This window comes from Apodemus sylvaticus, chromosome 21 (genome assembly GCF_947179515.1).
Source record: "Apodemus sylvaticus chromosome 21, mApoSyl1.1, whole genome shotgun sequence".
Lineage (NCBI taxonomy): Eukaryota > Metazoa > Chordata > Mammalia > Rodentia > Muridae > Apodemus > Apodemus sylvaticus.
Genome location: NC_067492.1, coordinates 35,502,118 through 35,528,087, shown reverse-complemented (window position 1 = coordinate 35,528,087; position 25,970 = coordinate 35,502,118). Strand labels below are relative to the sequence as shown.

Genomic DNA, 25,970 nt, shown 5'->3' with positions numbered 1-25,970 from the left:
AGGGGAACTGGCCCAGACCAGCAGCACAGCAGGTCAGAACTGAGAGGCTGAAGATGTTTTGTCTCTCATTGGAGGCTTCAAATTGCCATCATGACTGGGGAGGATTTGGAGGGTAGATGAGTCCCCCCCCCCCGTATTAGTCCCCTGTTCTAATGTCTACTCATGCCCATGGTCCTTCACAGACTCCCCTCCCCTGAAGTGGGGAGACCCTTGTCAAAAGATGGCAATGACCTCTTCTCCAAGGGAATGAGGACGCTACTGATCTGGCTTCTGAGCGTGACTGTCCGAAGGTGAGTTCCAAGGCTGTAGGCAGGGGTGACTAGCAGCATCTCAAGCTGAGGAAGCATCTGTGAGGTAGGAAACGGAGGCTCTGGGGCCTGGGGATCAGAGCTCTGCCTAGGCCTTCAGTGCTGCTCACCACAATTCAGTCCTGAGGCAGCCAGGAGACCCCTGCTATGAAAGGTCGTGAGGTGAATGTCTGGTTATTATGGTCAAAGTCAACTGAAGCATGGGTGTGTGGGAGCTAGGGGTGTGGCTCAGTGTGCAGATGCTTACCGGGGCATGCACAAGGCCCTGAGGTTGAGGCCAAGCACCACACAAGACAATAGCCAGGGGGAAAAAAAAACAACACAGGAAAAGGGCAAATGCTTATCTAAGTCACCCAGTGGGAGTCTGGCCAAGGAGTTTACACAATTGTACAGGGCCCTGCAAAACCTTTGATGGCATCTGGGGTGGAGCCCCCTTTCCCTCTGAGTCCCTTACACCCACTGTGAGCTGTGCTGAGCTGGCTCTGAAGATGCCACTGCCACCGTAGAGAGTGGTAGAGGGCAGGAAGACTTAGAGAGTGGTCAAGGGCAGGAAGACTGCTGGGACCTGGGCTTCCTTCCTTTCCCTGCGTCTCTGACTCCACAACCCCACTACCCCGGGAGCAGAAGGGCATGTTCTCGAGTTATGGTTTCCCGCAGGGAATTTGGGTAGGCTCCCGGACTCTAAATCACTTCCTCTTTCTCTTTAGGGCTCAGTAGAGAGCTAGTAGCTGGTATTATAGGATAGGCTTGTGGGACTTCTGGCTAAAGGAGTGGCTGGTCTGCTTCGTCTCCTGCTGTTCTGGCCATACTTCCTGAGATCAGCCCTGGGCCACCTGGAACTGGGTCCTTGTCCTCTCTAGGCTATCAGTTCAACATCTATGGCACTTGCCCATCTGATTGCTGATATACATGAGGGAAAAAAATATATATATATATAAATTTCCCCTTCCTATAAATGGGGAAACTGAGACTCAGGGAGGAGCTATAGCTTGCCCAAGGGTGTAGAGCGTGCCCATCCCGAACCCTCCACAGTGCCATGCTGTCTGTCCTTCCTGGCTCTTCTTGGGAGGTTGAGCCCAGCCTCCCCACCTGACCCCCCCCCCCCCCCCAGCCCCACAGTGAGATCAAGGAGATTTTGATCTAGCCAACAGCTCAGAGGAAACAGAGGCTGCTACCACAAAAGAAGAAGTGAGGCCAGAGCACAGGGCGAAGTGGGGCCAAAAAAGCCAAGGAGCTAGCGAGGAGGCTGAGGTGCACAGAGGAGCCACAGCTTTCAACTCCCCCCAACTTCCTTTTCTCCCTGCAGAAGCGAGAGGACCAACTCAAGACGCAGCGAGGACGTAGCTGCCGCAGCTGTTCAGGTTAGTCCCCTAGAACCCTCCACTCTCCCACCCGTTCGTCCCCAGCCACAGACCCCACAGGCCCCTTCCCAGGTGTCCAGGCCTCATGCTATCCCAGGAATGATGAACTAGGGACCCACCTCCTTCCAACTCCAAAGAAACCCCTGCTTTCAGAAATGAAGTTAAGGCATATTTTGGGGGCCTAGCTTTCCTGAACTCCAATTTCTCATTATACAACGAGGTGAGTCCTGTAGCCCGAGGGACAGAGGGACAGAGGGTAGGACTGTAAGATGCTCTGCATGGGGTCTGGCACTGAGCCTGTGCCCAGCGTGTGGGAGCTGGTGAGGTTCCTGATCAGCTTGGGGGACACAGAGTCTCAGAGAAAGATCCTCCAGACAAGCGGGGTCAGACTCCTCGGTGGTTTACGATGGCCTTCTTTGCCCACCTATAAAACAAGCAGACAGTAGCATCTTTCTGGGCTGTGACTCGCTGCTGATCAACGGGTCCATTCCTCATTCCAGCCAGGGGCAGTTAGAGGACGCCTGAGGCAGAGCCCCAGCCGGGGGTGAGCAGGGGTAGCTGTTTGTGGAGTCATGTATAAACAGGAGCATTGTGCTGGGCGGGCCTGGAGCGGCTGGGATACATGATCTGTGCTGGGTAGAGAACAGGGGCTCCCAAACTTCATGTCCTGATGATGTATTCCGGTCCCAGGCCTTTCGTTAGAGGAGACAGGGTGATGAGGCCTGGGTCCCGATCGGCAGAGACAGGGTGGGGACCTGGAGGTTACAAGCAAAAGCAAAGGTAGAGGTTTTCCCGTGAGAGTGAAGTGGAAGTCACAGCTTCTGTCTGGGATGTTGGGGTGGGGGTGGGGCGAACTTCAGCTCTTGTCCGTTGATTTTTATAGTCATATATGAAGTCAGGCTGCTTCTCTCTGTATGTGCCGGGGATCAGCATGGCTAAGACCCGGGAATCAGGCTTTAGGGCCTTGATCCTGGATGTCAGATTCTTCTGCCCACTGGGTTTCAGTTTCTCCACTAAGAGTTCCATCAACTGAGGTTTTCTGCGTCACAGGGTCCCTTCTACTATAATAGCCCAGGCTGTCTCGATAGAAATAGTTCGTGTTGTCCCTTCGAAGGTTTCCTTGGTCTCCCCAAACTTTGCCCTGCATCCTTTCTCTGAGATCCCAGGAAGGATCACGCACTAGTACCCCAATACAATTCCTCCCTTAAGATTGGCTTATATGTCAATACACAGGACTAAGAAAAGCGATGGGCTAGGTATGTAGATCAGTTTGTGGAGTGCTTAGCCAGCACACAGCCCTAGGTTTGATCCCCAGCGTGACGTGAAACGAGATGTAGAGGTGTGTACCTGTAGTCTCAGAATTCGGGGAGTAGAGGCAGGAAGATGCTAAGTCTGAGATAAGCCTCAGTTACAAGGTGAGTTCGAGGCTAGCTCAGGGTAAGCCTTGTGACCCTACCTTAAAACCCAAACCAAAACAAATCAAAAGATTAGAAATGATGCTTCTATATCATAAATAAAAGATCATGTGATGTGAGTAGGTGGGTGGGCGGGGGAGCACCCTCATCGAGGCTAAGGGGAGGGGGGAGAGGGCAGATGGGATGGGGGGTTGTAGAGGGGTAATTGGGAAGGGGGATATCATTTGCAATATAAACAACAGGAATGATTAATTTTTAAAAAGATCATGTGATGTTAAAAATAATATCAAACTAGAAACTTTTTGTGTTCGTGTAATAGACAGGGGCTGCTTTTCCTATTAGGGAAAATTCTTGGAAAGTGATAGGCATGAGTGACAGGCATGTTGTACTCCAATGTACCAATGGAGGACCCATACAGGTTGGAAGTGCCGCACATACAGTGATAATGTTTTTTGTTGCTTGCAGTCCTGGGGATGTCGAACCCAGGGCCTGGTCATGATCAGCAAGTGCACTACCCTTGAGTAACATCCTAGTTTGGCTGCAAGACCAAGAGACTAGAAATCGCCAGAGGACATTAGAATCCCTGCTCTGTTAAATGCTGTTAACAGAGGGCTGTTAATTCAGACTCATACCTAAGATAACAGTAGCACTTGTAGTTGAAGAGGTAGCATTTCTGGAAACAGAGCGGACTCTCCCGGTGTTCTCAAGGCAGAACAGAATGGTCTAGGCTCCACTTTGTATATTAAATAGCAGAGACCTCACTTGTCTATGTTTGCATAAAGAAACATTAGAAGCTAGCTGTAACAGACTCCAAAGCAGGGAGTATTCTGCAGGTCACTGGCCCAGGACTGAGCAGCTAGACTTCCAGAAAGGAGGACTTCTTTGCCTTTTATAGCTTTTTTGTATTTATTTCTTCACGTACTGTTTATGTTTGAAAGATGTAAATGTCTAAGCTGTCCAAAAAGCAAATAGAAACAGAGATGTGTGCAAGCGTATCATATGGGCAAACCTTAGAAACAGACAGGGTACCAGAGACGTGACACTCTGCCACACAGATGTGCACCTTGCTTTTGCACATATAAGAAATGCAACCTGTTTTGGCAAGGATGGGATTACATAGTTTTACAACCTTAAATTTTGTTTTATTTTCATGTAAGGATTTTTGCCTGCATATATGTCTGGGTATCCGTTGTGAGCCTTGTGTCAGAGAGGTCAGAAGAGGATGTTGGATCTGTTGGGACCAGAGCTAAATACAGATGGTTATGAACCGCCATGTGTATGTGGGGGATCGAACCCAGGTCATCTAGAGCACCAGCCAGTGCTCTTAATTGCTTGAGCTGTCTCTCCAGCTCCCAGTTTTTACAACATTAAAACATTATTTTTCCTCTTCTAGTACTGGAGATCAAACCCAGGGCCTTGCCTGTACTAGGCAAGTGCCCGGCCACTGAGTAGCACCGCAGCCTGTGTGGCTTTCAGAATCTCTGTCACTCAAAATGCTATGTTGTGTTCATTTTTAACTTTAAAAAGGATAATTCATTGTACTTTCGTAATGCTGGCAATTAAACCCAAGGTCGGTGCTTGCTAAGCAATTACCACTGTGCTACAGACCTGGTTTTCCTAAGCTGTTAATTTTGGGAAAAGTTTCAAATTCACAAGTGCTTGCAAAATTAATTTATATAAGAAAGTTCTGTGTGATCTACACCAACTTTTCTCCCACAGTGATGCATTACACACACACATAGCTATGCCTTACACACCTATAGCAATGCCTCATACACCTATAGCAATAATAGCAATGCCTTATACAGCCAGGCAGTGGTGGCGCACGCCTGTAATCCTAGCACTCTGGGAGGCAGAGGCAGGCGGATTTCTGAGTTTGAGGCAGCCTGGTCTGCAGAGTGATTTCCAGGACAGCCAGGGCTACACAGAGAAACCCTGTCTCGAAAAAAACCAAATCCAAAAAAAACCAAAAAAACAAAAAAACAAAAAAAAGCAATGCCTATACACCTACAGCAATGTCTTACACATCTATAGCAATACCTTACACAACTATAGTAATGCCTGACACACCGATAGTAATGCCTCACAGACCTATAGCAATGTCTTACACACTTATAGCAATGCCTCACACACCTATAGTGTAGTGTCAAGCCCAAGAATTTCACTTTGGCACAGTTCACAGAGATCATCAGCTGAGTTATGTGTTCCTTCACACACCAGAGCAGTGTGGGTGAAGTCTGAATTCTATGCATTTTATCTCATCCTGGGACAGCCAACACAGTCACAATACAAATTCCTCGATCACCACATCGTCCTCACGCCCCCACTTCCTCGGTGCTCAGGGGCCTTCCTTGCCTGTGGCAGCCGCTGGCCTCATCTGTGTTTCTGCAGTTTTCACTTCAAGCATGCTCTGCTGCTCACATCACGCTGTCTTGACATTTTGATTTTTTTCAGTAGAATTCCCTTGAGGTCCATCTAAGTGTATAGTTTTGATGTTGTTCTCTCTCTCTCTCTCTCTCTCTCTCTCTCTCTCTCTCTCTCTCTCTCTCTCTCTCTCTCTCTTCTTTTTTGAGACAGGGCTTACTGTGTATCCCCGCCTGGCCTGGAACTCATTAGGTAGACCAGGCTGGCCCAGAACTCATAGAGATCAACCTACCTCTGTTTCCTACATGCTGGGATAAACAGCATGTGCCACCACACCTGGCAAGTATATACATTTTGTTGTTGTTTTGGAGACAGGGTTTCTCTGTGTAGCCCTGGCTGTCCTGGAACTCACTCTGTAGACCAGGCTGGCCTCGAACTCAGAAATCCACCTGCCTCTGCCTCCCGAGTGCTGGGATTAAAGGTGTACACCACCACTGCCCGGCAGGTATATACATTTGTAAACATATATTCCTCCGGCTTGCTGGGCTGCATCTCATGGCATGGTTGTACTATAGTTTGTTTAACCATTCACCAATCAGAACTCTGGGGTTGATGCCGATTCCAGCCATCCTCATTGTTCTTCTTGTTCTTGTTCTGGTTACCAATTGTACATGCGTGATGTGTGTGTGTGTGAGTGTGATGCCCAGGGGCCATTGAAATAATGCTGATGTCAAAGGACAGCTTCACGGATTCAGTTCTCTGTGCAGTGGGTTGCAGGCATTGAACTCAGGTCACCAGGTGTTTGTGGCAATCACCTTTACCCACTGATACCATCTTGCCAGCCCTCCGACTGTGGGATCTTATGAATATAGCCAATGTGAATGTTTGTGTACAGATTGTTTCTGTAAATGTAGGTTTTTATTTCTCAGATAAACAATTAACAGCTACTTCAGTCTTATATGGTAAGGACTCAGATGTTTGTTTGGTTTCAGTTTGTGTGTCTGCTGTTGCCATGCAACAGATGAGGCAAGCGCTCTACCACTGAGCTACACCCAGGGCTCACTTCTCTCTCTCTCTCTCTCTCTCTCTCTCTCTCTCTCTCTCTCTCTCTCTCTCTCTCACACACACACACACACACACACCCCACAACTGCCTGCCAAGCTGTTCTCAAGGAGTCATTGATCCCTATCGTATTCAGCCATCCCTCTGTTAACAGACATTTTTAACTTGTCCTTTTAAAAATCATTTGTGTAATTTTTATTTTATGTGTCTGAGTGTTTTGCGGGCATGTATATATGCACCATATGTGTGCTCATTGCCTGCAGAGGCTAGAAGAGAGGGCATCAGGTCTCCTGAATCTAGAGTGACAGATGGTTGCGAGCCAACATGTAGGTGCTGGGAACTGAACCCAAGTTCTTTGCAAGCAACAAGAGCTTTGAACTGCTGAGCCATCTTTCCACACCTTCGACTTTCTTTTTATAAATTAATAATAATAATAATAATAATAATAATAAAACCCCCACAAGAGCTACTTCATAGCCCTGGGTGTTGGTTTGTATAGGCTTGGTCCAGGGAGTGGCACTATTAGGAGGTATGGCCTTGTTGGAGTAGGTGTGTCACTGTGGGTGTGGGCTTTAAAACCCTCGTCCTCATCCTCGCTGCCTGGAAGCAGTCTTCTCCTGTTTGCCTGCCTTTGGTACAAGATATAGATCTCTCCTCCTACATCACGCCTGCCTAGATGCTGCTGTGCCCCCACCTTGATAATAATGGACTGAACCTCGGAACCTGTAAGCCAGCCCTAATTAAATGTTGTCCTTATAAGCGTTGCCATGGTCATGGTGTCTGTTCACAGCAGTAAACCCTAACTGAGACATGCTGAATGGCTTGGAACTCCGTAGGTAGATCAGAAAATCCTGGATCTCACCGGGATCTGCTTGTCTCTTCTTGTGTACTGCTATGAGATTAAAGGGGTGCACTGCTGAACTGGACCTTACATTTTTAAATACATGTGTTTATTGTGTAGGTGTGCACACACATGTGTGTCTGTGTGTGCAGTTCATATAGTACATGTGTGGACGTCAGATGACAACTTGTGTGAGATTGTTTTCTCCTTCTCCCATGCGGGTCCTGAGGATTTAACTCAGGTTGTCAGGCACAGTGACAAACACCTTTACCTACTGAGCCATTTTACTGGTGCAATTTTTGAAAAAGATTTATTTATTTTTATTTCTATGAGTACACTATAGCTGTCTTCAAACACACACCAGAAGAGGGCATCAGATCCCATCATAGATGGTTGTGAGCCACCATGTCATTGCTGGGAATTGAACTCAGGACCTCTGGAAGAGCAGTCAGTGCTCTTAACCACTGAGCCATCTCTCCAGCCTCCCACAAATTTTTTTTTTTATCTATAAAAGTTTTCTTTTTTTAATTTATGTCTATGTATGTGAGTTTTCGTATGCATGTACATAGAGGCCAAAAAGTGTGGGGTATCCTCCGTCACCCTTTACCTGTTCCTCTTATGCAGGGTCTTTTGAACCTGGGTTTATGCCTTGGCTAGGCTGGAAGCCAGCAATCCTATCAATTCTGTCCATTTGGCGCTGAGGCTACAGGTGCTTGTAGGGAACACTGGTTTGTTACAGGTGGGATCCGGATTTTGGTCCTCATGATTGTAAGGCACCCTGAACGGCCATCTCTCCATCTCCAAGCTAGCTCACTTTCCCTCCCTCCCTCCCTCCCTCCCTCCCTCCCTCCCTTTCTCCCTTCCTTCCTTCCTTCCTTCCTTCCTTCCTTCCTTCCTTCCTTCCTTCCTCCTTCTTTTCTTCCTTCCCTCCCTCACTCCTTCCTTCTCTCCCTCCCTCCCTTCTTTCTCTCTTTCTTTCTGTGGTACTGGGGGTTGGCCCTAATGCCTCATATATGCTAGGTGAATGCTCTACCTCTGAGCTACAACCTTAGCTCTTTTTATTTTTGTAATCTTTAGAATTTATTTTATTTGTCTTAGGGTTTCTATTGTTGTGCTAGAACACCATGACCCAAAGCAACCTGAGGAGGAAAGGGTTTCTTTTGGCTTATATCTTACAATCTATCAGGAAAGGAAATCAGGTCTGGGTTCAAGGAACCTGGAAATAGGAGCAGAAGCAGAGACCAACGCGTCTCACTGGCTTGCTCAGCTCTTCCTTCCTTCCTTCCTTCCTTCCTTCCTTCCTTCCTTCCTTCCTTCCTTCCTTCCTTTTTTCCTAAACTTTATTTTTTTAAGTATGTGTATTGCTGTTTTGCTTGCATTTAAGTTTACTTACCGTGTATGTGCCTGATGCCCAGGGAAGCCAGAAGAGTGTATTAGAAACCCTGGTACTGGAATTATAGATGGCTGCTAGCCACCATGTGGGTGAGGGAATTGAACCCATGTTCTCTGGAAGAACACTCAGTATGTTTAACAGCAGAGCTGTCTCCAGCTCTCAGCTTGCTTTCTCCCAGCACCCAGGGCTACCAACCTGCACCTCCTGCAGTGAACGTGTATGTGGAGGTCAGGGGCCAGCCTTTGGAAGTGGGTTCTCTCCTTTTTCTGTGAGTTCTGCAGAAGGAACTCAGGTCGTCAGGCCTGTGCAGAGTGCCGGTGTGATGTGGGTTTTGTTTGTTTGTTTCTTCAGTGTTTGTTTGTTTTTGTTTGTCAACTTGACGTAAGCTAAAGTCATCTTAGGAAGAGGAAACATTTGTTGAGGAATTGCCTCTATCAGAATGTCCTGTTGGGCACTGTCTTGATTAATGAGGATGGGGAGGGCCCAGCCCATTATGGGTGGTGCCACTGCTGGACAGGTGGTCCTGGGTTCTATAAGATAGCAGGCTGAGCAAGTCATGAGGAGCAGGCCAGTAAGCATGTTCCTTCATAGCCTCTGCTTCAGTTCCTGCCCTGACTTCCCTTCATGACAGAATGTAAGCCGTAATCTGAGCTCCCCACCCCAATATCCTGGCCATGGTGTTTATCATGCACAAAGCACTGTTACTGCCTGAACCGTCTCTCTGGCCCTATTTTTAAAAATTCTTTCCTTAATAGCTTTAATTGACTCCCGAAAGCTGTTTTAACGGAAAGCAAGTCGCACTCATCAGGTTAGGCACATTCCTAACAGATGATTGCATAAACAGACTTTGTATTCTGCGTGCAATGGCGTGGAGGATTGTTTTGCTTATTTTTGCTAAACCGTTTTCCTTTCCAAATTTCCGTCCTTTGGGGCTCATGGCTGCATTCTGCTGAATAAAGTAACAATGCAGAAATACAATTTGGGAAATATTTAGGGTCTGACGCTGTGATAGGTCAAGAGAAGAAAGAAGCACATCTGACTGCCAGTCATGGATGTCTGCTTGGGTCCTGCTTGCCTGGCAAAAGGGCCAAGCAAAATTCTTTAGGTTCATTCACAGTACACATGGAATACATGTATACAGTACACATGGAATATGTGTGTACAGTACACATGGAATACATGTATACAGTACACATGGAATACATGTGTATAGTATACATGGAATTTCTTCTATATTATTTTATTCTTCTGTCAAGATTTTTATATCAAATAGATTAGTATGTCTCTGCTTAAATGAATAATGTTGCTATATCGCTAAAGTCATTGTAAGGCCAGGCTTAGTAGCCATGCTTTTGATCCCAGCACTTCTGAGGCAGAGGCAGGGGGATCTCTATGAGTTTAAGGCCATTGTGAGTTCCAGGACAGCCAGAAATACATAGTAAGACTCAGTCTCAAAAAAAAAAATCCCCTCCAATTTATTTTTACACCTATCTGTCTCTATCTATGTATCTGTGTATCTATGTATCTATCTATCATCCATGTATCTATTTTCCCTCCCATCCTTATTCAGTGAGGCAGGAGCACTCAATCAAACCCAGAGCTCACCAATATGGCTGATCTCACTAGCCAGCTTGCTCTGGGCAATCCCCTATCTGCATTCTGTGGCTAGGATAACAGATGCTCACTTTGCTCACCCAGCATTTACATGGGTTCTGGGGATCCAAACTCCAGTCCTCGCGGTTATGTGGCAAGGGCTTACCCACTGAGCTATCTCCCTTCATTCATTTATATATTTTTTAAAGATTTATTTCTTATATACAAGTATACTGTAGCTGTCCTCAGACACTCCAGAAGAGGGCGTCAGATCTCATTACGGATGGTTGAGAGCCAACATGTGGTTGCTGGGATTTGAACTCAGAACCTTCTGAAGAGCAGTCAGCGCTTTTAACCTCTGAGCCATCTCTCCAGCCCCTTATTTATTTGTTTGTTTGTTTATTTATTTATTTATTTATTTATTTTTGAGGTTCTGGGGATTAGACCAGGGCCTTGGACACGCTAAGCAAGATCTATCAACACAGAGAAACTCAGGAAAGGAGGCCAACGAGCCTTATGCATGGAGTTAATGACAGGATGGGTCAAGATTATGTATGCCTTGCTTGCTCTTAGTGGTGACCCTCTCTCAACTCAGGGAGGCCGGGCAGCTATCGACAGCTATTACTTCAGTGGTCAAGCCTTCTGGGGTTAGGGACACTTGTTTTCAGCCACTTTCAAGCAAAGACTCTTTGGCCTCTGAGCCTGAGTTTCCTTATCCCTGAAATACAGGAGTTAGAGGAGCATTCTGGGTGATGTAGTTCAGCTGGTAGAGTGCTGTTTACCCAGCATGCATGGGGCCCTGGTTAGATCCTCAGTACGGTTGGGTGTTGGGATCAATCTCTGCAACCTCAGCACAGTAGCTGGGAGGAAGCAGGGATATCAAGCAGGGATATCGGAAGTTCAAGGGCTCCCTCAGTTACATAGCAAGTTTGAAGCCAGCCAAAGCTACAAAAGACCTTATCTCAACAACAAAAACAACAAGCAAAACAAAACAAAAAGAAAAAGAAGAAAGCGGTGGGGAAATGCAGAAGTGTCTAGAAGGCAGAGGCAGCATCCTGGCGGTAGTGACCGTGGTTATCCCCTCTCCAAGGCCAGGAGAATCCCGCCTGAGGACATGGATCCACACGGGGTCCTTTTCTTCTGCCTGTACCTTTTGGCTGCTCAAGCTGTCCTAGTAGGTAGGTGATGCTCCGTGGGGACGGGGGTGGGGGTGGGGGGGGAGTGCTGAGACGCTGGCTCAAGTCTGAGTCCCACTGTCCACAGAAACCCTGTCAGAGCTACTGTCCCTGATGAGGAACCTGGAGCAGCCTCAGCCCCTAGGCCGGGGATTGTCTTCCAGAGTGAGGTGAGTCAGGTGTCCCCCTCAGCTGTAGACACACTCAGCAGGAGGTGACTGAGTACTCACCTCGTGCCTGCTATCAAAATCTGGAGTTGCTTGGTCCAGCTTTTCACCAGTTAATTGTCTATTGAAGACCCTTGGTGGAGTGTTATAAACCAGAAAGATCCCTGCATTTCCTAGGTAGGGGCTCTAAGACTTGGGTTGGGGACACGGCTTACACAGGGGTTGGGGGTTGGGGAGCAGAGACATGATGGTGGGAGGGCTGGGTTGGAGACCCCACCCCTAGCCTGTCTCCAGCTCCTTCTCCCTGTTTCCAGGCATATCCACCTCCTGGAGCAGACACTGCTCAATGCCAGCTTCCGTGGGCACAACTTGACCTTGCAGACAAAATCCATCCAGTCTCTGGTCTTCAAGCTGAGCTGCGACTTCCCTGGTCTCTCCCTGTCCAGCGCCACACTGACGAATGTCTCACAGGTCAGAGGCAGCCCAGGAAGGTCTGCAGTTCCCTGTCTGTGCTCTGCCCAGATCATCTGGGAGTGGCCTCCTCTGCTTTACTGTGGGAAGATCAGAAAGGGGAGGTGCCCTGTGACCTCTCCTGGTCAGGGTCATCATCTTGATTTTTGCCTGGAGGTGGAGGGCAGGTCCTTGGGAATGGTAGCAGCTAGGGTCACCTGTGTCCTTTGGGGACCCTGGTGTAAACAGGATGGGCTGCTTGGCTAGTGCTGGGGTGGTTCTGTTCTTAGGGGATGGGGATAGGTGGGAAGGTCTGGGAGGAGGTGCTGTCAGATGGAGGAGGCACTGTCAGATGGTGGAGGCTTAGTGAGGCCTGGTTGGTAAGATTTAATGGGGACAGAACCTAAAGATGTCAGGACTGGCTCTGTGGTCCCAGCCCATCTGCTGCCATCCGCAGGCGTGGGCCCCGCATGCCATGCAGTTCCCTGCCGAGCTGACCAAGGGTGCCTGCGTGACCTCCCAGCCTGCGGAGCTTCGACTCATCTGTATCTATTTCTTCACTGCACACCTCTTTCAGGTCAGCAGCCAAGGAGGTTTCTCTATGGCGGGTTGGCAGGAGGAACAGTCCAGCTCACTGTGCGCTAGAGCTGGTCACTGTCTCTCTGGGCCCCACTCACCTACCTGCTTTAGGGAGAGACAAAAGCGACTTAAAGAAGGAAAACCTGCTCATGGTTTCAGGGTGCAGTCCATCATGGTGGGAGCCCTGCAGGAGTGTGCAGGCCTATCCAGAGCCTAACCTAATCTCCATAATCAGGAGCTCAACTCTAGGCGATGAGAGGTCTTGTCAAACTGACAATATATGTGTGAGCCCTCACAGGGAGACCCTGGACCTTTGGGCATCTGTGTCTGTTCTAAGATGGGAGAGACAGACAGAAGGCAATGACGGGGGGGTAGGGTCTGGGATGAGAATCCTCATCTCACCCAGGGTTTCTCCGACTCCCCTCTACTTAGCCCCAATTCCTCTGCCCTTCCAGGATGACAGGAACTCATCTCTGCTCAACAACTACGTCCTGGGGGCCCAGCTGGGCCGCAGGCCTGTGAACAAACTTCAGAAGCCAGTCAACATCAGCTTCTGGCACAATCGGAGTCTGGTACTGTCGGGCCCACCTCCATCCCGGCTCTGACGCTTTCCCAGTCAGCCCTGGTTTGGCCAAACTGAAAACCGTGGCACCATCTGGGAAACAACTTTAAATCTGTTCTTTGAAGATTTCTGTAAAGAAACGAAAAACGAAGTTTTTCTTTTCTTTTCTTTTCTTTCTTTCTTTTTTCTTTCTTTTTCTTTTCTTTTCTTTTCTTTTTTTTTTTGTCTCAGTTGCTAGGGTTACAGAGACAGCTTAAGCTCTAATGGGGAATTATATGTTCCCATCAATAGATGATCAGAGGCATTCTACCTTCAGGCATGGCTGTAATACCGTTAGAGTCCAGTCCTCTCTAGCCTCAGCAAGGTTCCCTGCTTTGGCTTTCATTCCTTTGGATAAGATGGAGGCTGAAGACGACACTGGGTTTCCCTTCTGTTCTCAGAAGGTTCTTCCCCAACAGTGCAAACCACACTCGTGTCTGTGGCTGAACCAGGCTGTATCCAGATGAGGTGTGCAGATTTGCTAGGCTGGGTCACGTGGGGCAGGGGGTAGCACTGGTGCTGATGCTGGAACAGAGAAGGGTGACTTGGAGGCCCAGGTCCTGATGCTGATGCTTCTGGGCCCCGGGCCTGCCCGCATCCCTTGTGAAGAAGCCAGGGGTGCTATTTTCTGGCTCTGTCTGTCCCCAAGCCCAGGCAAGAAGGCTTGCATTCTCAACTTCCCAGAGAGTCTTTCCTTCCAACGTCTGAGCTTTGCCACTGACCCTCCCTTTGGAATGAGTGTCCTGTGTCACTCCCGTTCAATCCGTGTTCCTCTGTCTCCTGCTGCTCTCCACGGCCTGTCTGCGTCTTACCCCTCACCTCCACCACAGGGTTTGGCTACAAATGAGACTCTGGGAGGAGATAGCAAACAGCAGTTTATAGAAGACCTGTGACACAAAGGGCCAGCACTGTTCCTGAGAGTACTGAATAGGACTTGGATATGTATGGTCCATTTGGCAGATGAATAAACTGAGGCTCAGAGGAGATTGCCCATGCATCCAGAACACTGAGGATTGGTAGTGAAGGCAGGGCTGGCATCTGGGATTGTTCAAGCCCAGCCAGACCCCACAAAATGTTGACAGTGGTACAGTTGACTCTCTCTTGGGCCCCAGGCCCCCAGCCCCTAATATTAATGAGATCTTGTCTGGCACCCCGGGACTGACGCCCACATTTCATTTCAGGAAGGGTATACAGTAACCTGCGTCTTCTGGAAGGAGAACATCAGCAGGCAGAGCTGGGGGGCCTGGAGCCCCGAGGGCTGTTACACAGAGCAGCCCACACCCACTCAGGTTCTCTGCCACTGCAACCACCTCACCTACTTCGCTGTACTCATGGTATGGGGCATTCACCTTGAGGGAGGGGGATGAGAACTGCGGGGTGTGGGGGTGGGGAGGGGCCCTGATGTATGGTGTAGGCACAAGGCTAAGGACAACATAATCCAGTGAGGTGAGGCCTCTCAGGTTTAAGTCACACAAGTAAACTTAAGGACTTGCATTCCTTTAAAAGTTTGTGTAGGCTCTAGGCACAGCTTGATCCAGGAGCTAAATCACACTAAGTCGGGATTCCATCTCCATCCCCTGACTGTGTTTGCTCCATCCTGGCTTGGCCCCCAGCCAGGATGCTCACTGGGAGAATAATGCAGCTGCCAACATTTGCAGGCTTGTGCCTAGCTGCCTTTCCGATTAATGGAATTCAAGAGCCTCCCTGACCCAGCTTCAGTGTTGGGATCGAATCCGGGTGGAGGCTCTTGGATCAATCGCTGTGGGCGGCAGGAGGAAGGCCCCCCGACAGGCCAGGGTTGCCACACCGGTCCATACAGTGGGAGAAGTAGTTCCCCAGACGTTGTACATGAGGAACAGGGGCAGCAGTTATAGGTGACAAAGACCATGATGCAGCCTACAGTTTCATTCAAGGCAGGACTGGGCTGGGCTGCAGGGAAGGGACTTGGGGCTGAGGTCTGGGAGGCTTCTCTGACAGAGCCCAGAGAGCTGGACAGTTCTAGGCTTGAGGCTCTCAGCCACTTTTGCCCTGTAGCAGTTCTCTGGAGAGCCGGTGCCCGCCGAGCTGCAGGTGCCTCTTGAGTATATCTCCCTTGTGGGTTGCAGCATCTCCATTGCAGCCTCGCTGTTCACCATACTGCTGTATGCTCACTCCAGGTAATCCTCCGCCTTGCCCAGCCTGCCTGTCCCACTGTTGGTCTAGTCTTCCTTCTTGCCCCAGTGTCTGCCTTCACGACCCGGGGAAGGTGGGTGCTACTCTGAGGGAAGGGCCACCGGGCATAAGCCAGTCTAACATTGTGGCAGCCATTAGGTCCCTCCCCATTGGCCTCAGTTTCCCCATTACTGTGCATCTGTGAGCCAGGCCATCATAGCACTATCTGGGTGATGTCCCACCCACAGGAAGCAACGTGACTCCACCACACGCATCCACATGAACCTGCAGGGCTCTGTTCTGCTCCTGAATGCCACCTTCCTTCTGAGCTCCCGGATGGCCCCGCCCACAGTGTCCAGGCCGGTCTGCACGGTGCTGGCTGCCGCCCTGCACTACGCTCTGCTCAGCAGCCTCACCTGGATGGCCATCGAAGGCTTCAACCTCTACCTTCTCCTGGGGCATGTCTACAACGTCTACATCCGCCGATACTTGCTCAAGCTCTGCGGGCTGGGCTGGGGTAAGGGACACCCATCTCGCTGGCCTCTGGAACTTGCAGTGTACAGGGCGCTGACCCCAAGTCCTCCTGCCTCTTATAGTGACCATCTCTAACTCCATCTCCATCAGTGACATCAGCTCCACCATCACCCCCACCCCCACCACTGCGCCTGCCTTCACGGCCATATCGACTTCAGCTTTCAACACTGTCATTACCACCATTGTGGCCTTCACCACTTCCGATCTCAACACTGCCATTACCCCCAGTCCCAGGTCCCCACTATCACCATCATCATCATGTCCCCACCTCTGCTACCCATGCCTGCTTTACTTCCATTTCCACCCACCCCATCTCAACCATTCCCCTCACCTTCCTCACCTTCGCTGCATCCCACCACCATCTCCATACTCATCTTTACCACATCAGCACCATCACAGACCCCTCCATCACCGCTTCAGTCCATCTTTTAATTGTCTCCATCAAGTCTCCCAACCAATACCATCTCCTGTTAGCTCCTTACCACCTCCCAGGTCACCACCACCATCGCTGCCCCTTAGCCTGGAATCTCATGAACAATCTTAGCGATGAGCCTCTTCCAAGATCGAAGTCCTAGCTTTGAAGCTGCAAGTTGTGTGGAGCTGCAGCTCTGCACAGTGTACACACCTCTTCTGTCAGCAGGCCTGGGGATCAGAGCCAGGTCATCCTGGGGCCTCCTGAGTCTCTGTCTTACCCCTCAGGGTTTCCAGCTCTCCTAGTGCTGCTGCTTCTGGTGGTCAAGAGCTCAGTGTATGGACCCTGTGTGATCTCGTTCTCCAAAAGCCAGGAAAATGGCACAGGCTTCCAGAATGTGTCCATGTGAGTGCCTGGTGAGGTAGAAGGGCCACGAGGGCCTCTATGGTGATGTGATTGATGGCTGAGGAGCAAAGAGGCAGCCATGGTTAAGATGGGGGGATTTCTGTGTCCCTGAGACCTATGCAGGGATGGAGACCTGCTCTCTGCTGACTGACTAGGAAGCCATAGAGTGGATACCAATACTCATTGAGTCTCTAGGATCAGTTAGGAGGGCCTCCTGGCAACCCTTGGCCATATATCACATGGCCAAATAGGTTGGTCCTGTGGTTTGATCTAGTGCAGGACCCAGAGCTGCTTAGCTTGGTTGGCACCTGATTGCTGTGCCTTTAAGCCATCTATCTATCTATCTATCTACCTATATTTCTTTCTTTTCTATCTATCTATCTATCTATCTATCTATCTATCTATCTATCTATCATCTATCTATCTACCTATATTTCTTTCTTTTCTATCTATCTATCTATCTATCTATCTATCTATCTATCTATCTATCTATCATCTATCTACCTACCTATATTTCTTTCTTTTCTTTCTATCTATCTCTCTATCTCTCTATCTATCTACCTATCTATCTATCTATCTATCTATCTATCTATCTATCTATCATCTATCTATCTTTCTTTTCTATCTATCATTTATCTATCTATCTTTCTTTTCTATCTATCATCTATCTATCTATCTATCTATCATCTATCTATCTATCATCTATCTTTCTTTCTATCTATCTACCTATCTTTCTTTCTATCATCTATCTACCTATCTTTCTTATCTATCTATCTATCTATCTATCTATCTATCTATCTATCTATCATCTATCTATCTTTCTTTTCTATCTATCATCTATCTGCCTATCTTTCTTTTCTATCATCTATCTACCCATCTTTCTTTTCTATCTATCATTTATCTATCTGTCTACCTATATTTCTTTCTTTTCTATCATCTATCTATCTATCTATCATCTATCTATCTACCTATATTTCTTTCTTTTCTTTCTATCTATCTATCTATCTATCTATCTATCTATCTATCTATCTATCTATCTACCTACCTACCTTTCTTTCTTTTCTATCTATCTATCTATCTATCTATCTATCTATCTATCTATCTATCTATCTATCCATCCATCTATCTTTCTTTCTTTCTTTTCTATCTATCATCCATCTACCTATCTTTCTTTTTATCTATCCATCTATCTATCTTTCATCTATCTACCTATCTTTCTTTTCTATCTCTCTATCATATATCTATCTACCTATCTTTCTTTCTTTTCTATCTATCTATCTATCTATCTATCTATCTATCTATCTATCTATCATCTATCTTTCTTTTCTATCTATCATCTATCTACCTATCTTTCTTTTCTATCTATCTATCTATCTATCTATCTATCTATCTATCTATCTACCTACCTACCTACCTATCTCTCTTGTTTAGTTTCAGGCTCGGCTTGTCTCTTCCTCCCTTGCCCAGAACACAGGACATTGCCAGCCTCCCAGCTCCCATGTAGCTGGTGTGAGACCCAGGGGAGGGGAATCCTATGGGGGATGAGTTTAGTGTCTTCAGGGCCTGCAGGGAGCCAGCAGAGGTGGAGGCAAACTCAGCTGTGGCTTTCTATATCCAGGGACATCAAGCTTATCATTACAGAAAACTTCCAACAGCTGGGTGCAAGATAGTAGTGTAAGAGGAACCCATGGAGTGGGGGATGAGATGGCTGTGGGTAAAGGCACAAAGATTCCAAGCCAAGTTTTAGCCTTAGAATCTATGGTGGAAGGAGAGAACCAACTCCCAAAAGCTGTCCTCCAACCACCATATCTGTGCATGCCATGGCATGCATGCCTGCACACACCATACACATATGACAATAAATAAAATAATGAGTAGGACCCCCATGAAGCTATCTGGAGAGTTGAGCATTCCGCCCCCCCGCCCCATGACTCTCCCTGGAAGCCCCAAATGGCTGCAGGCTTGTGGGGAAGGCTTGGTGCATGAGTACATGTTCAACCACAATGAGGGTTCAGCCCCACACTACCAGTCCCATAGAGCCACGGACAGCTCATGATCTCATCCATGATGTCCCAAGTTGTCAACTAAGAGCTAGGACTCAGCCCACCAGCAGCTCCAGGGTAATCCCCCAGACACCACCCATCTCTAGCTCCAGGCTGTCACCAGGAGTTTGGAAACTTTTGTACTATGACCAGCTTTCCTGTGTCATCCTTTTCTGTCCTTTGCGAGATTATTATCCTGCTTTGGTGACTTTTATCTTCCATTAAAAGCCTATAGAACTATCTATCTATCTATCTATCTATCTATCTATCTATCTATCTTCCATCCATTCATCCATCTATCCATCTATGTATTTATGTATTTATTTGCATCCATCTATCTATCTATCTTCCATCCATTCATCCATCTATCCATCTATGTATTTATGTATTTATTTGCATCCATCTATCTATCTATCTTCCATCCATTCATCCATCTATCCATCTATGTATCTATGCATGTATTTATACATCTATCTATCATCCATCCATCCATCCTATTCATCTATCCATGTATGTATCCATGTAGTATGTATGTATATATGTATGTATCTATCTATCATTCATCTATCTATCATGTATGTATCCATGTATGTATATATGTATGTATCTATCTATCATGTATGTATCCATGTAGTATGTATGTATGTATCTATCATTCATCTATCTATCCATGTATGTATCCATGTTGTATGTATGTATGTATGTATGTATGTATGTATCTATCTATCTATCTATCATCTACTTACCCGTCTACCCACCTTTTATCTGTCTGCATCCTTAAACTGAAACGACATTTAAAAAAGCACCCCTAAAGCACAGTCCGGTCATGCAGCAGCAGAGGTGCTGAAGTGGTGAGCAGTGGTAAAGCCTTCATGCTAGAATATTCTGTAGCAGCAAAAGTGGGTGCTCAATGCAAGCTACCAGTGTGCATGACTCTCACAAATGATGTTCAAGGACACTGTGACACTAGTGTCAGGGCCCCAGAATGGAGTCAGGGAGATCTAAATACATGATTGTGACAGGAATCCAGACTCAGTGCCCAAGGGGCTTCAGGTCCTACTCTTGCCCCTAACCAGGGTGTGCTCCTGAGCAGAAACCTCAGTTTCCCTAACTATGGAATAGAGATGGTTAGGTGCCTGCCCCTGGCTTGCCACGAGGATTGCCTAGGATGACCCGTGTTGGCCATGAGGCGTGGTATCCGAACCGGGCAAAGAATAGCACCTGTCTTAAAGATGTCCTGAAGGGGTCAGGGCCCAGAGGCACCCCAGGTTCAGTGCCCTCTGTGGGATTTCCCTACTGCTTATCTGCTCCCCCATTCTTGCACGCTAGAACATCTACCCACCAGTCCATGGGTGGTACTTCACGTACTGCTGGGATCTAGGTGGGCTGAAGGTCAAAGGTCAAAAGGTCACCATGGCACAAAGGTGATGTCGAGATGATGACAATGGTGGGTGCAGGGTGGAAGAGGAGGCTTCTAGAGCAAGAGCCCAGGCTAGCCGTCCACTAGAACGTTGCTCAGGTTGTCATGGGGGAGGGGAGGCAGCAGATGGAGGGGAGGAGGTTCAGTTGGGTCAGAATGGAGGCTTAAGGCGTTGTAAGTGGGCAGAGGTGCCACGTGATCCTGCTATGGGGGCTGATGGGAACGAAAGCTGGGCAGAGGCGCTTTGGCATATTTGAACTGTCAGACAAGTTACAACCACTGGAACACCAAGACCAGTCAGGGACAAGGGCTGGTCCCAAGGCTCAGATGCGCCTAGCCTCCCGCGGGGGTATTGGGGGCCATGCTAATCCTGGCCTTCTCCTCCTCCTGCAGGTGCTGGGTCTGCAGCCCCACGGTACACAGCATCCTGGTCATGGGCTATGGTGGCTTCACATCTCTGTTCAACCTGGTGGTGCTGGTCTGGGCTCTGTGGCTCTTGTGCAGGCTACGGGCACAGGAGAAGGTGCTGAGTCCCTGGGCCTACAGGGACACTGTCACGGTGCTGGGCCTCACTGTGCTACTGGGTACCACCTGGGCCCTGGCCTTTTTCTCCTTCAGCGTGTTCCTGCTGCCTCAGCTCTTCCTCTTCACCATCTTTAACTCGCTCTATGGTGAGTCTGCAGGAGCTCACAGGCCACAGACGCTGGGCGGGGCCGCAGACGCTGGGCGGGGCCGCAGACGCTGGGAGGGGCCTGCAGACGCTGGGAGGGGCCACAGACGCTGGGAGGGGCCCGCAGATGCTGGCAGGGGCCGCAGACTCTGGGAGAGGCCGCAGAGGCAGGGAGGGGGCCGGCCACTGAGGCCCCTACTGAGGTCCAGGGGCAGATGATGACTGAGTCCACAGCTCCATTTAAGCTGGCCTAGGGGCACATTTACGCAGAAGAGAGGCTTGCCTCTGAACTGTACGCAGGTGCAGTTCTGGTGCCCTCTGGGTCTGTCCCTCTGTCCCCAATAGAGATTGTTGGGTTCTAGCGACCTTCTCACTAACCAGACTGCCTTGCAGGTTTCTTCCTCTTCCTCTGGTTCTGCTCACAGAAGCGTCACTCAGATGCTGAAGCCAAGGCCAGGATGGAGGCAGCCAGCTCCTCCCAGACGACGCACTAGGCCAGCTCCCGCCCTGCAGCCTCAGCCCTCACTCCTTTCCGCAGCCCATGGCCTGGGCTCATCCAGCGAAGGTGGTAGGCTGGCGGCGGGACCACAGAGTCTACTGTCCCCTTCAGGGGTCCTTTCCATCTCTCAGAATTACCTGGGGCAGACGGCAGCGTGTGACTCTTCATCCTGGTCCTTCGTGTCTGGAGGCAGCTCCATTGGCCAGACACTGGCTTGGAAGCGACACTAGACGGGACCACATCTCACACCCTGCTCAGCACTTACAGAAACTTACAGAATTTTGGCCTAAGCTTGGGGCCACTCTTTCTTTTACCAGTCCCAGGTGTTGATGATTTAAATCTTCTACCTTTCCAACAGTCAGGAAATCCAGCCCTTCCTCCTTCTAACCCCAACAGATGGTATAGACCAGCAGCCATGGCCAGGCCTCTGTCTCTTTACCTAAAGCTGAGTCAGTTGGGCTTGAGGGCTCTAGATGCTAGACTATTGCGTAGACTTGGGGGCGTGTTTTCAACATTTACAAACTCTCTGCCCACCGTGGGAGAACATCTACATCTGCGCAGTCTGTCAGACTGGGTGGGAATAAAGCCAGGTGCTTATTAAGTCAGTGCTATCCCCAGGATGGACAGCAGGGGGCGCTGCTGCCCCATACGCCAAGGCATCGGTGCCAAAACTGCCCCTGGAAATGCAGATGTTACCCTGTCTGAGGACGACCCTCAGGCTAGTGGGGACCTGCAGCACCAATGCCTTTCACACATCCATTGTCTCTGTCCCTATGCAGCGGACCAAGGTTGCTTTTGGGACTTCGGGATGGGTTTTATACCCAAGCATTTCTGATGCCGGGGCCGCTGGTTGAGTAGATTTTCAAGTCCCATGCCAGCCGTTAGACACATGCACTTGAACAGTAAGGACATCAGAGCTGGGCACCATCCTCCGCAGAGGGTCCTCTTCCTTTCTGGGTGTTTCTGGGTAATTATGTTCTTAGCTCTTCACTGGCTGAAGAGCGGACCGGCTATGGGCCAGGTTGCCTGGGCTCAGATTCCAGCTCTGTGGCTGTGGGCAAGTCGTTCAGTCTCTCTGTGCCTTAGTCTCCCTATCTACAGCAGTGACAACAGTAGTAACTCTTTGGAAGATTCAGTAAAAGAAGTAATCCACTCAAGTTTTACCATGGTGAGGTCTCAATAGATGGCTACTGCTGTCAGTAGGTTTGATTTGTATTCGTATTTGTGTGTGTGTGTGTGGTGTATATGCACCTACGCACCCTTGCATATGTATACTGAAGCCAGAGCAGGATGCTGGGTGTCCTGTTCTATGACTTTTTGTCTTATTCCCTCAAGACAAGGTTTCATACCAAAAACAGAGCCAGGCTGACAGCCAGCAATTACCCTGTAACTGGAGTCTACTTTCGCCACCTGCACAACACCCCCCCCCACAGCCCCACACACCACCGGTGCTAGAATTACATAGGTGCTGGGGTCTGAGCTCAGGGCCCCATGTTTGTGCACAAAAGCCTTTATGTATCAACCATCATCCGTTATTGTTATAACCCCCGTTATTGTTAACGGCTTTAACTGAGGCAGGCTGTTCAGGTGCTGTTGACCCCATTAGCTCCTCCTTAGGCATATATCCTTCCTTAGGCATATATCCCTCCTTAGGCATATATCTCTCCTTAGGCATATATCCCTCCTTAGGCATATATCCCTCCTTAGGCATATATCCTTCCTTAGGCATATATCCCTCCTTAGGCATATATCCCTCCTTAGGCATATATCCCTCCTTAGGCATATATCCCTCCTTAGGCATATATCCCTCCTTAGGCATATATCCTTCCTTAGGCATATATCCCTCCTTAGGCATATATCCTTCCTTAGGCATATATCCTTCCATTCCTGTTCTATGGCCTCCTCTCCTCCCCCTTTTTATGGAGAAGGACCTTGCTCAGCCCTTCTGGTGCCTACTGTGCCAGTGATGTTCCTTACACAGTGTAGCTTCAGGCTAGCCCACGTCTCCCCTCCTCCTCACCCCCCCCTCAGTTCCCAAGTCCTCCATTGGTCCATTTATCACACCCTTCATGAATCCTCCCCAACTTGTACCACCATGAAGGCTGTTGTTGCTTGGTTTCCAACCCAATTACCCGGTTAAAGAAAACTCAATCAGTAACAATACAAGCTACAAGCCTAGACTGGGCAGATCGCCCACTACACTGCTCTATTCCCATCTATATCATCCCATATAACTTGCGGTTTCTCCAGGCTCCAGTTTCTGCAGCCTCTCCGTTGATCTCCCGTAGCTCCTCCCCCTCCTGTTTATCCCTCTTGCTCCTCCCCTAGACTCTCAGCTCCTCCCCTCCTCCTGCCCAATCATTGGCTCAAGCCTTTATTTGAAAAGTTAAGGTGGGGAGAAGGTTCACAAGGCAACTCCTCATCTGCAGCCCCTCCCAGGAGTGGAATTAGCATCAAAATACAAGCCCAGGGCTGTCCACAGCAGAAGGCCTCACTTCCCACTCTGGTTCCAGGCAGCGTCCTCCACCCACGGTTATTCCCCCTCGGAGATCCATGCTAATGAGGGTACTGAGGGATCATGGGAAGTGGGACACCTGGGAAGGTAGGGAAGGCTCAGGGATAACAGGGCCTTGCTCAAGCCCAGGGCCTGGCCTCTCAAAGCAAGTAAGGCCAGAGCTGCCCAATGGAGGACATCGCCATAGCGACAGTCTGTGGCTCCGAGCCCCACTGGGGATCCAGGCTCTGGGGTAGCACTTCATGGAAATACTCCGTGGGGGTGAGGAGTTGGGGCAGCCAAGAGAGATATGGGCTGTCAGGTTAGCTCCTTCAGTTTTCCTCACAGACTCAGCCTAGGTAGAAGTCCAGCTCCGGGGTTCCTAGCCTGGGAGGAAGGGAGAAAGGTCGGGGATACTGCTCAGAGAAAGGCTCTGAGGGGGGCATTTGGTGAAAATCTGGCAGTAGATGTGGGGTCAGGAAGGCTCTGGAGTCTCTCTAGGTGTGGGTGACCGTAGGCATGGGGTCAGGAAGGCCCTGGGGTCTGTTCAAAAGAGAATTCCAGATAATGCAAAGGAATTTCACTTTTGAAGACATGCTTACTCTAAAAAGTTACTCGGTTATCTAAAATTCAAATTCAGCCTCGTGTCCCATATATCTATTTTTATGTTTGCTAAATCCAACCCTAATTAAAAAGTATTGGCTCAGTAAGAGTCTCATCTTTCAAATCACCCCAACCGATACCAACTGAGCAGCCCCTCGGCCCGTCAAATCAGCCCACTCTCTCGGCCCACTCAGAATGTTTTTCCTAGTGCCAGCCAAAACTCCGAGGGGCCCCACTGTGTCATCCATCAGTCCTGGCTCAGAACCTGCCCCGCTCTGGACAGAGCCTCCTTACAGGCCTCTTGGTCTCCCCAGAGGCCGGAGGGAAGCTCTTCCCTGCTGTCTCAGCATGTTCTGTCCATAGCTTAAAGCATCCCACATCCTCCTCCTCCTCCTCCCTCTCCCCCCTCCTCTTCTTCCTCCTCCTCCTCCTCACTGCCAAACTACCAGTGGATCTTGGGTGCATAGGGGGCCTGACCTGTGACCTCTCTCTAGCCCAGTTCCCCTTCCTCCATCTTGCCACACCAAACAACTTTTATTTCTCCAGATAGCCTGCTTCTCATCTCTGGACTGGTCTTTTTCTAGAACCTCCCACCCACTGTCCATGATGCCTCTTATTTGTGGAATGATGGCTACACATCTTTAGCATCTTAGCCTCTCAGCTTGGTGCATCCCTAAGCCCGACCAGCCTGGACAGAGAAGTCCCTGACCTCCAGTATGAATGAGCCTTCCATTCCACTCCCTTCCCCCACAGCAGAAGTTATTTCTCCCGTCTTGCAACTGACTGTCCCTGTCTGTCTCAACCGCCAGACGGCGAGCGTTCTGGAGACAGGTGCTGTGTCTCATTTGCTCATTCATCTATCATATAATGGTTTAACACTTATATTTTGGGCCTCGCACTAGTTGCTAAGGATATATAAATGAACAAGTCATCACATTCTAGTGTGGGGGTGTCCTGCAAGAAGCAGTTTAGCAAACGGATATAAAATATGACGGCTCGTACCATGGACTGTGAAGAAACATAAGAAGGTGAGAAGGGGGTAGGGGGACTGCAACTCTTGTTTTGTCAGAGGCTTTGGGCTTGAGGTGCAGGAGTGGGTCAGTGAGCTGATCTGAACTGGTCATTGATGGGACACTTTCCTAAAGCAGGTTTTCCATGTGGGCTTGAGGGGAGCTAGGGGTAGGGAGGGTGGGAAGGAGAGTCTCCTCTGGGGTTAAGCTCCCAGGGAGCTGGGGTTGGGAAGCCCCTGGGTTAGGTTGGGGGGAGCAGGGGGATTTGTTCTGTGATTAAGACCAAGTGAAAGGGTTCCCCACCCATCTTCTCAAATCACAAGCCTGTGAGCCACCGTGGGGGGCAGGCCACAGAGAGCAAAAGGAGACAACAGGACAGACACCCAGAGGCCGCAGATGTTTAAAAGAATAAAAGCTGCAA

At 49.1% G+C, this 25,970-nt stretch overlaps 1 protein-coding gene across 3 annotated transcripts; it reads left to right on the top strand.

Moving 5' to 3' along the window:
- The first annotated feature begins 1,509 nt into the window (after nucleotides 1-1,509).
- Nucleotides 1,510-25,475, top strand: Adgrg5 (adhesion G protein-coupled receptor G5). 3 transcript variants are annotated; one of them, XM_052166863.1, is made up of 12 exons: nucleotides 1,510-1,669; nucleotides 11,428-11,515; nucleotides 11,601-11,682; nucleotides 11,994-12,150; nucleotides 12,587-12,706; nucleotides 13,164-13,280; nucleotides 14,491-14,643; nucleotides 15,466-15,554; nucleotides 15,709-15,977; nucleotides 16,694-16,811; nucleotides 20,667-20,944; nucleotides 21,337-25,475. In XM_052166863.1, the coding sequence occupies exons 2-12, from the start codon at nucleotides 11,452-11,454 to the stop codon at nucleotides 21,435-21,437; spliced, it is 1,548 nt and encodes a 515-aa protein (XP_052022823.1). In that variant the 5' UTR covers nucleotides 1,510-1,669; nucleotides 11,428-11,451; the 3' UTR covers nucleotides 21,438-25,475. The 3 variants fall into 3 exon arrangements, with proteins under 3 accessions (XP_052022823.1, XP_052022822.1, XP_052022821.1); XM_052166862.1 differs by lacking the exon at nucleotides 15,466-15,554 and adding an exon at nucleotides 15,347-15,465 and having other exon boundaries at nucleotides 1,511-1,669; XM_052166861.1 differs by lacking the exon at nucleotides 15,466-15,554 and adding an exon at nucleotides 15,344-15,465 and having other exon boundaries at nucleotides 1,511-1,669.
- Nucleotides 25,476-25,970: the final 495 nt, after the last annotated feature.

Excerpts from the sequence above, each read along its gene's own strand:
- Adgrg5 (XM_052166861.1), top strand. The coding sequence starts at position 11,452 with ATGGATCCACACGGGGTCCTTTTCTTCTGCCTGTACCTTTTGGCTGCT. Across the intron at positions 12,151-12,586 it reads CACTGACGAATGTCTCACAG|GCGTGGGCCCCGCATGCCAT; the intron begins GTCAGAGGCAGC and ends TGCCATCCGCAG. Across the intron at positions 15,466-15,708 it reads CTGCTGTATGCTCACTCCAG|GAAGCAACGTGACTCCACCA; the intron begins GTAATCCTCCGC and ends TCCCACCCACAG.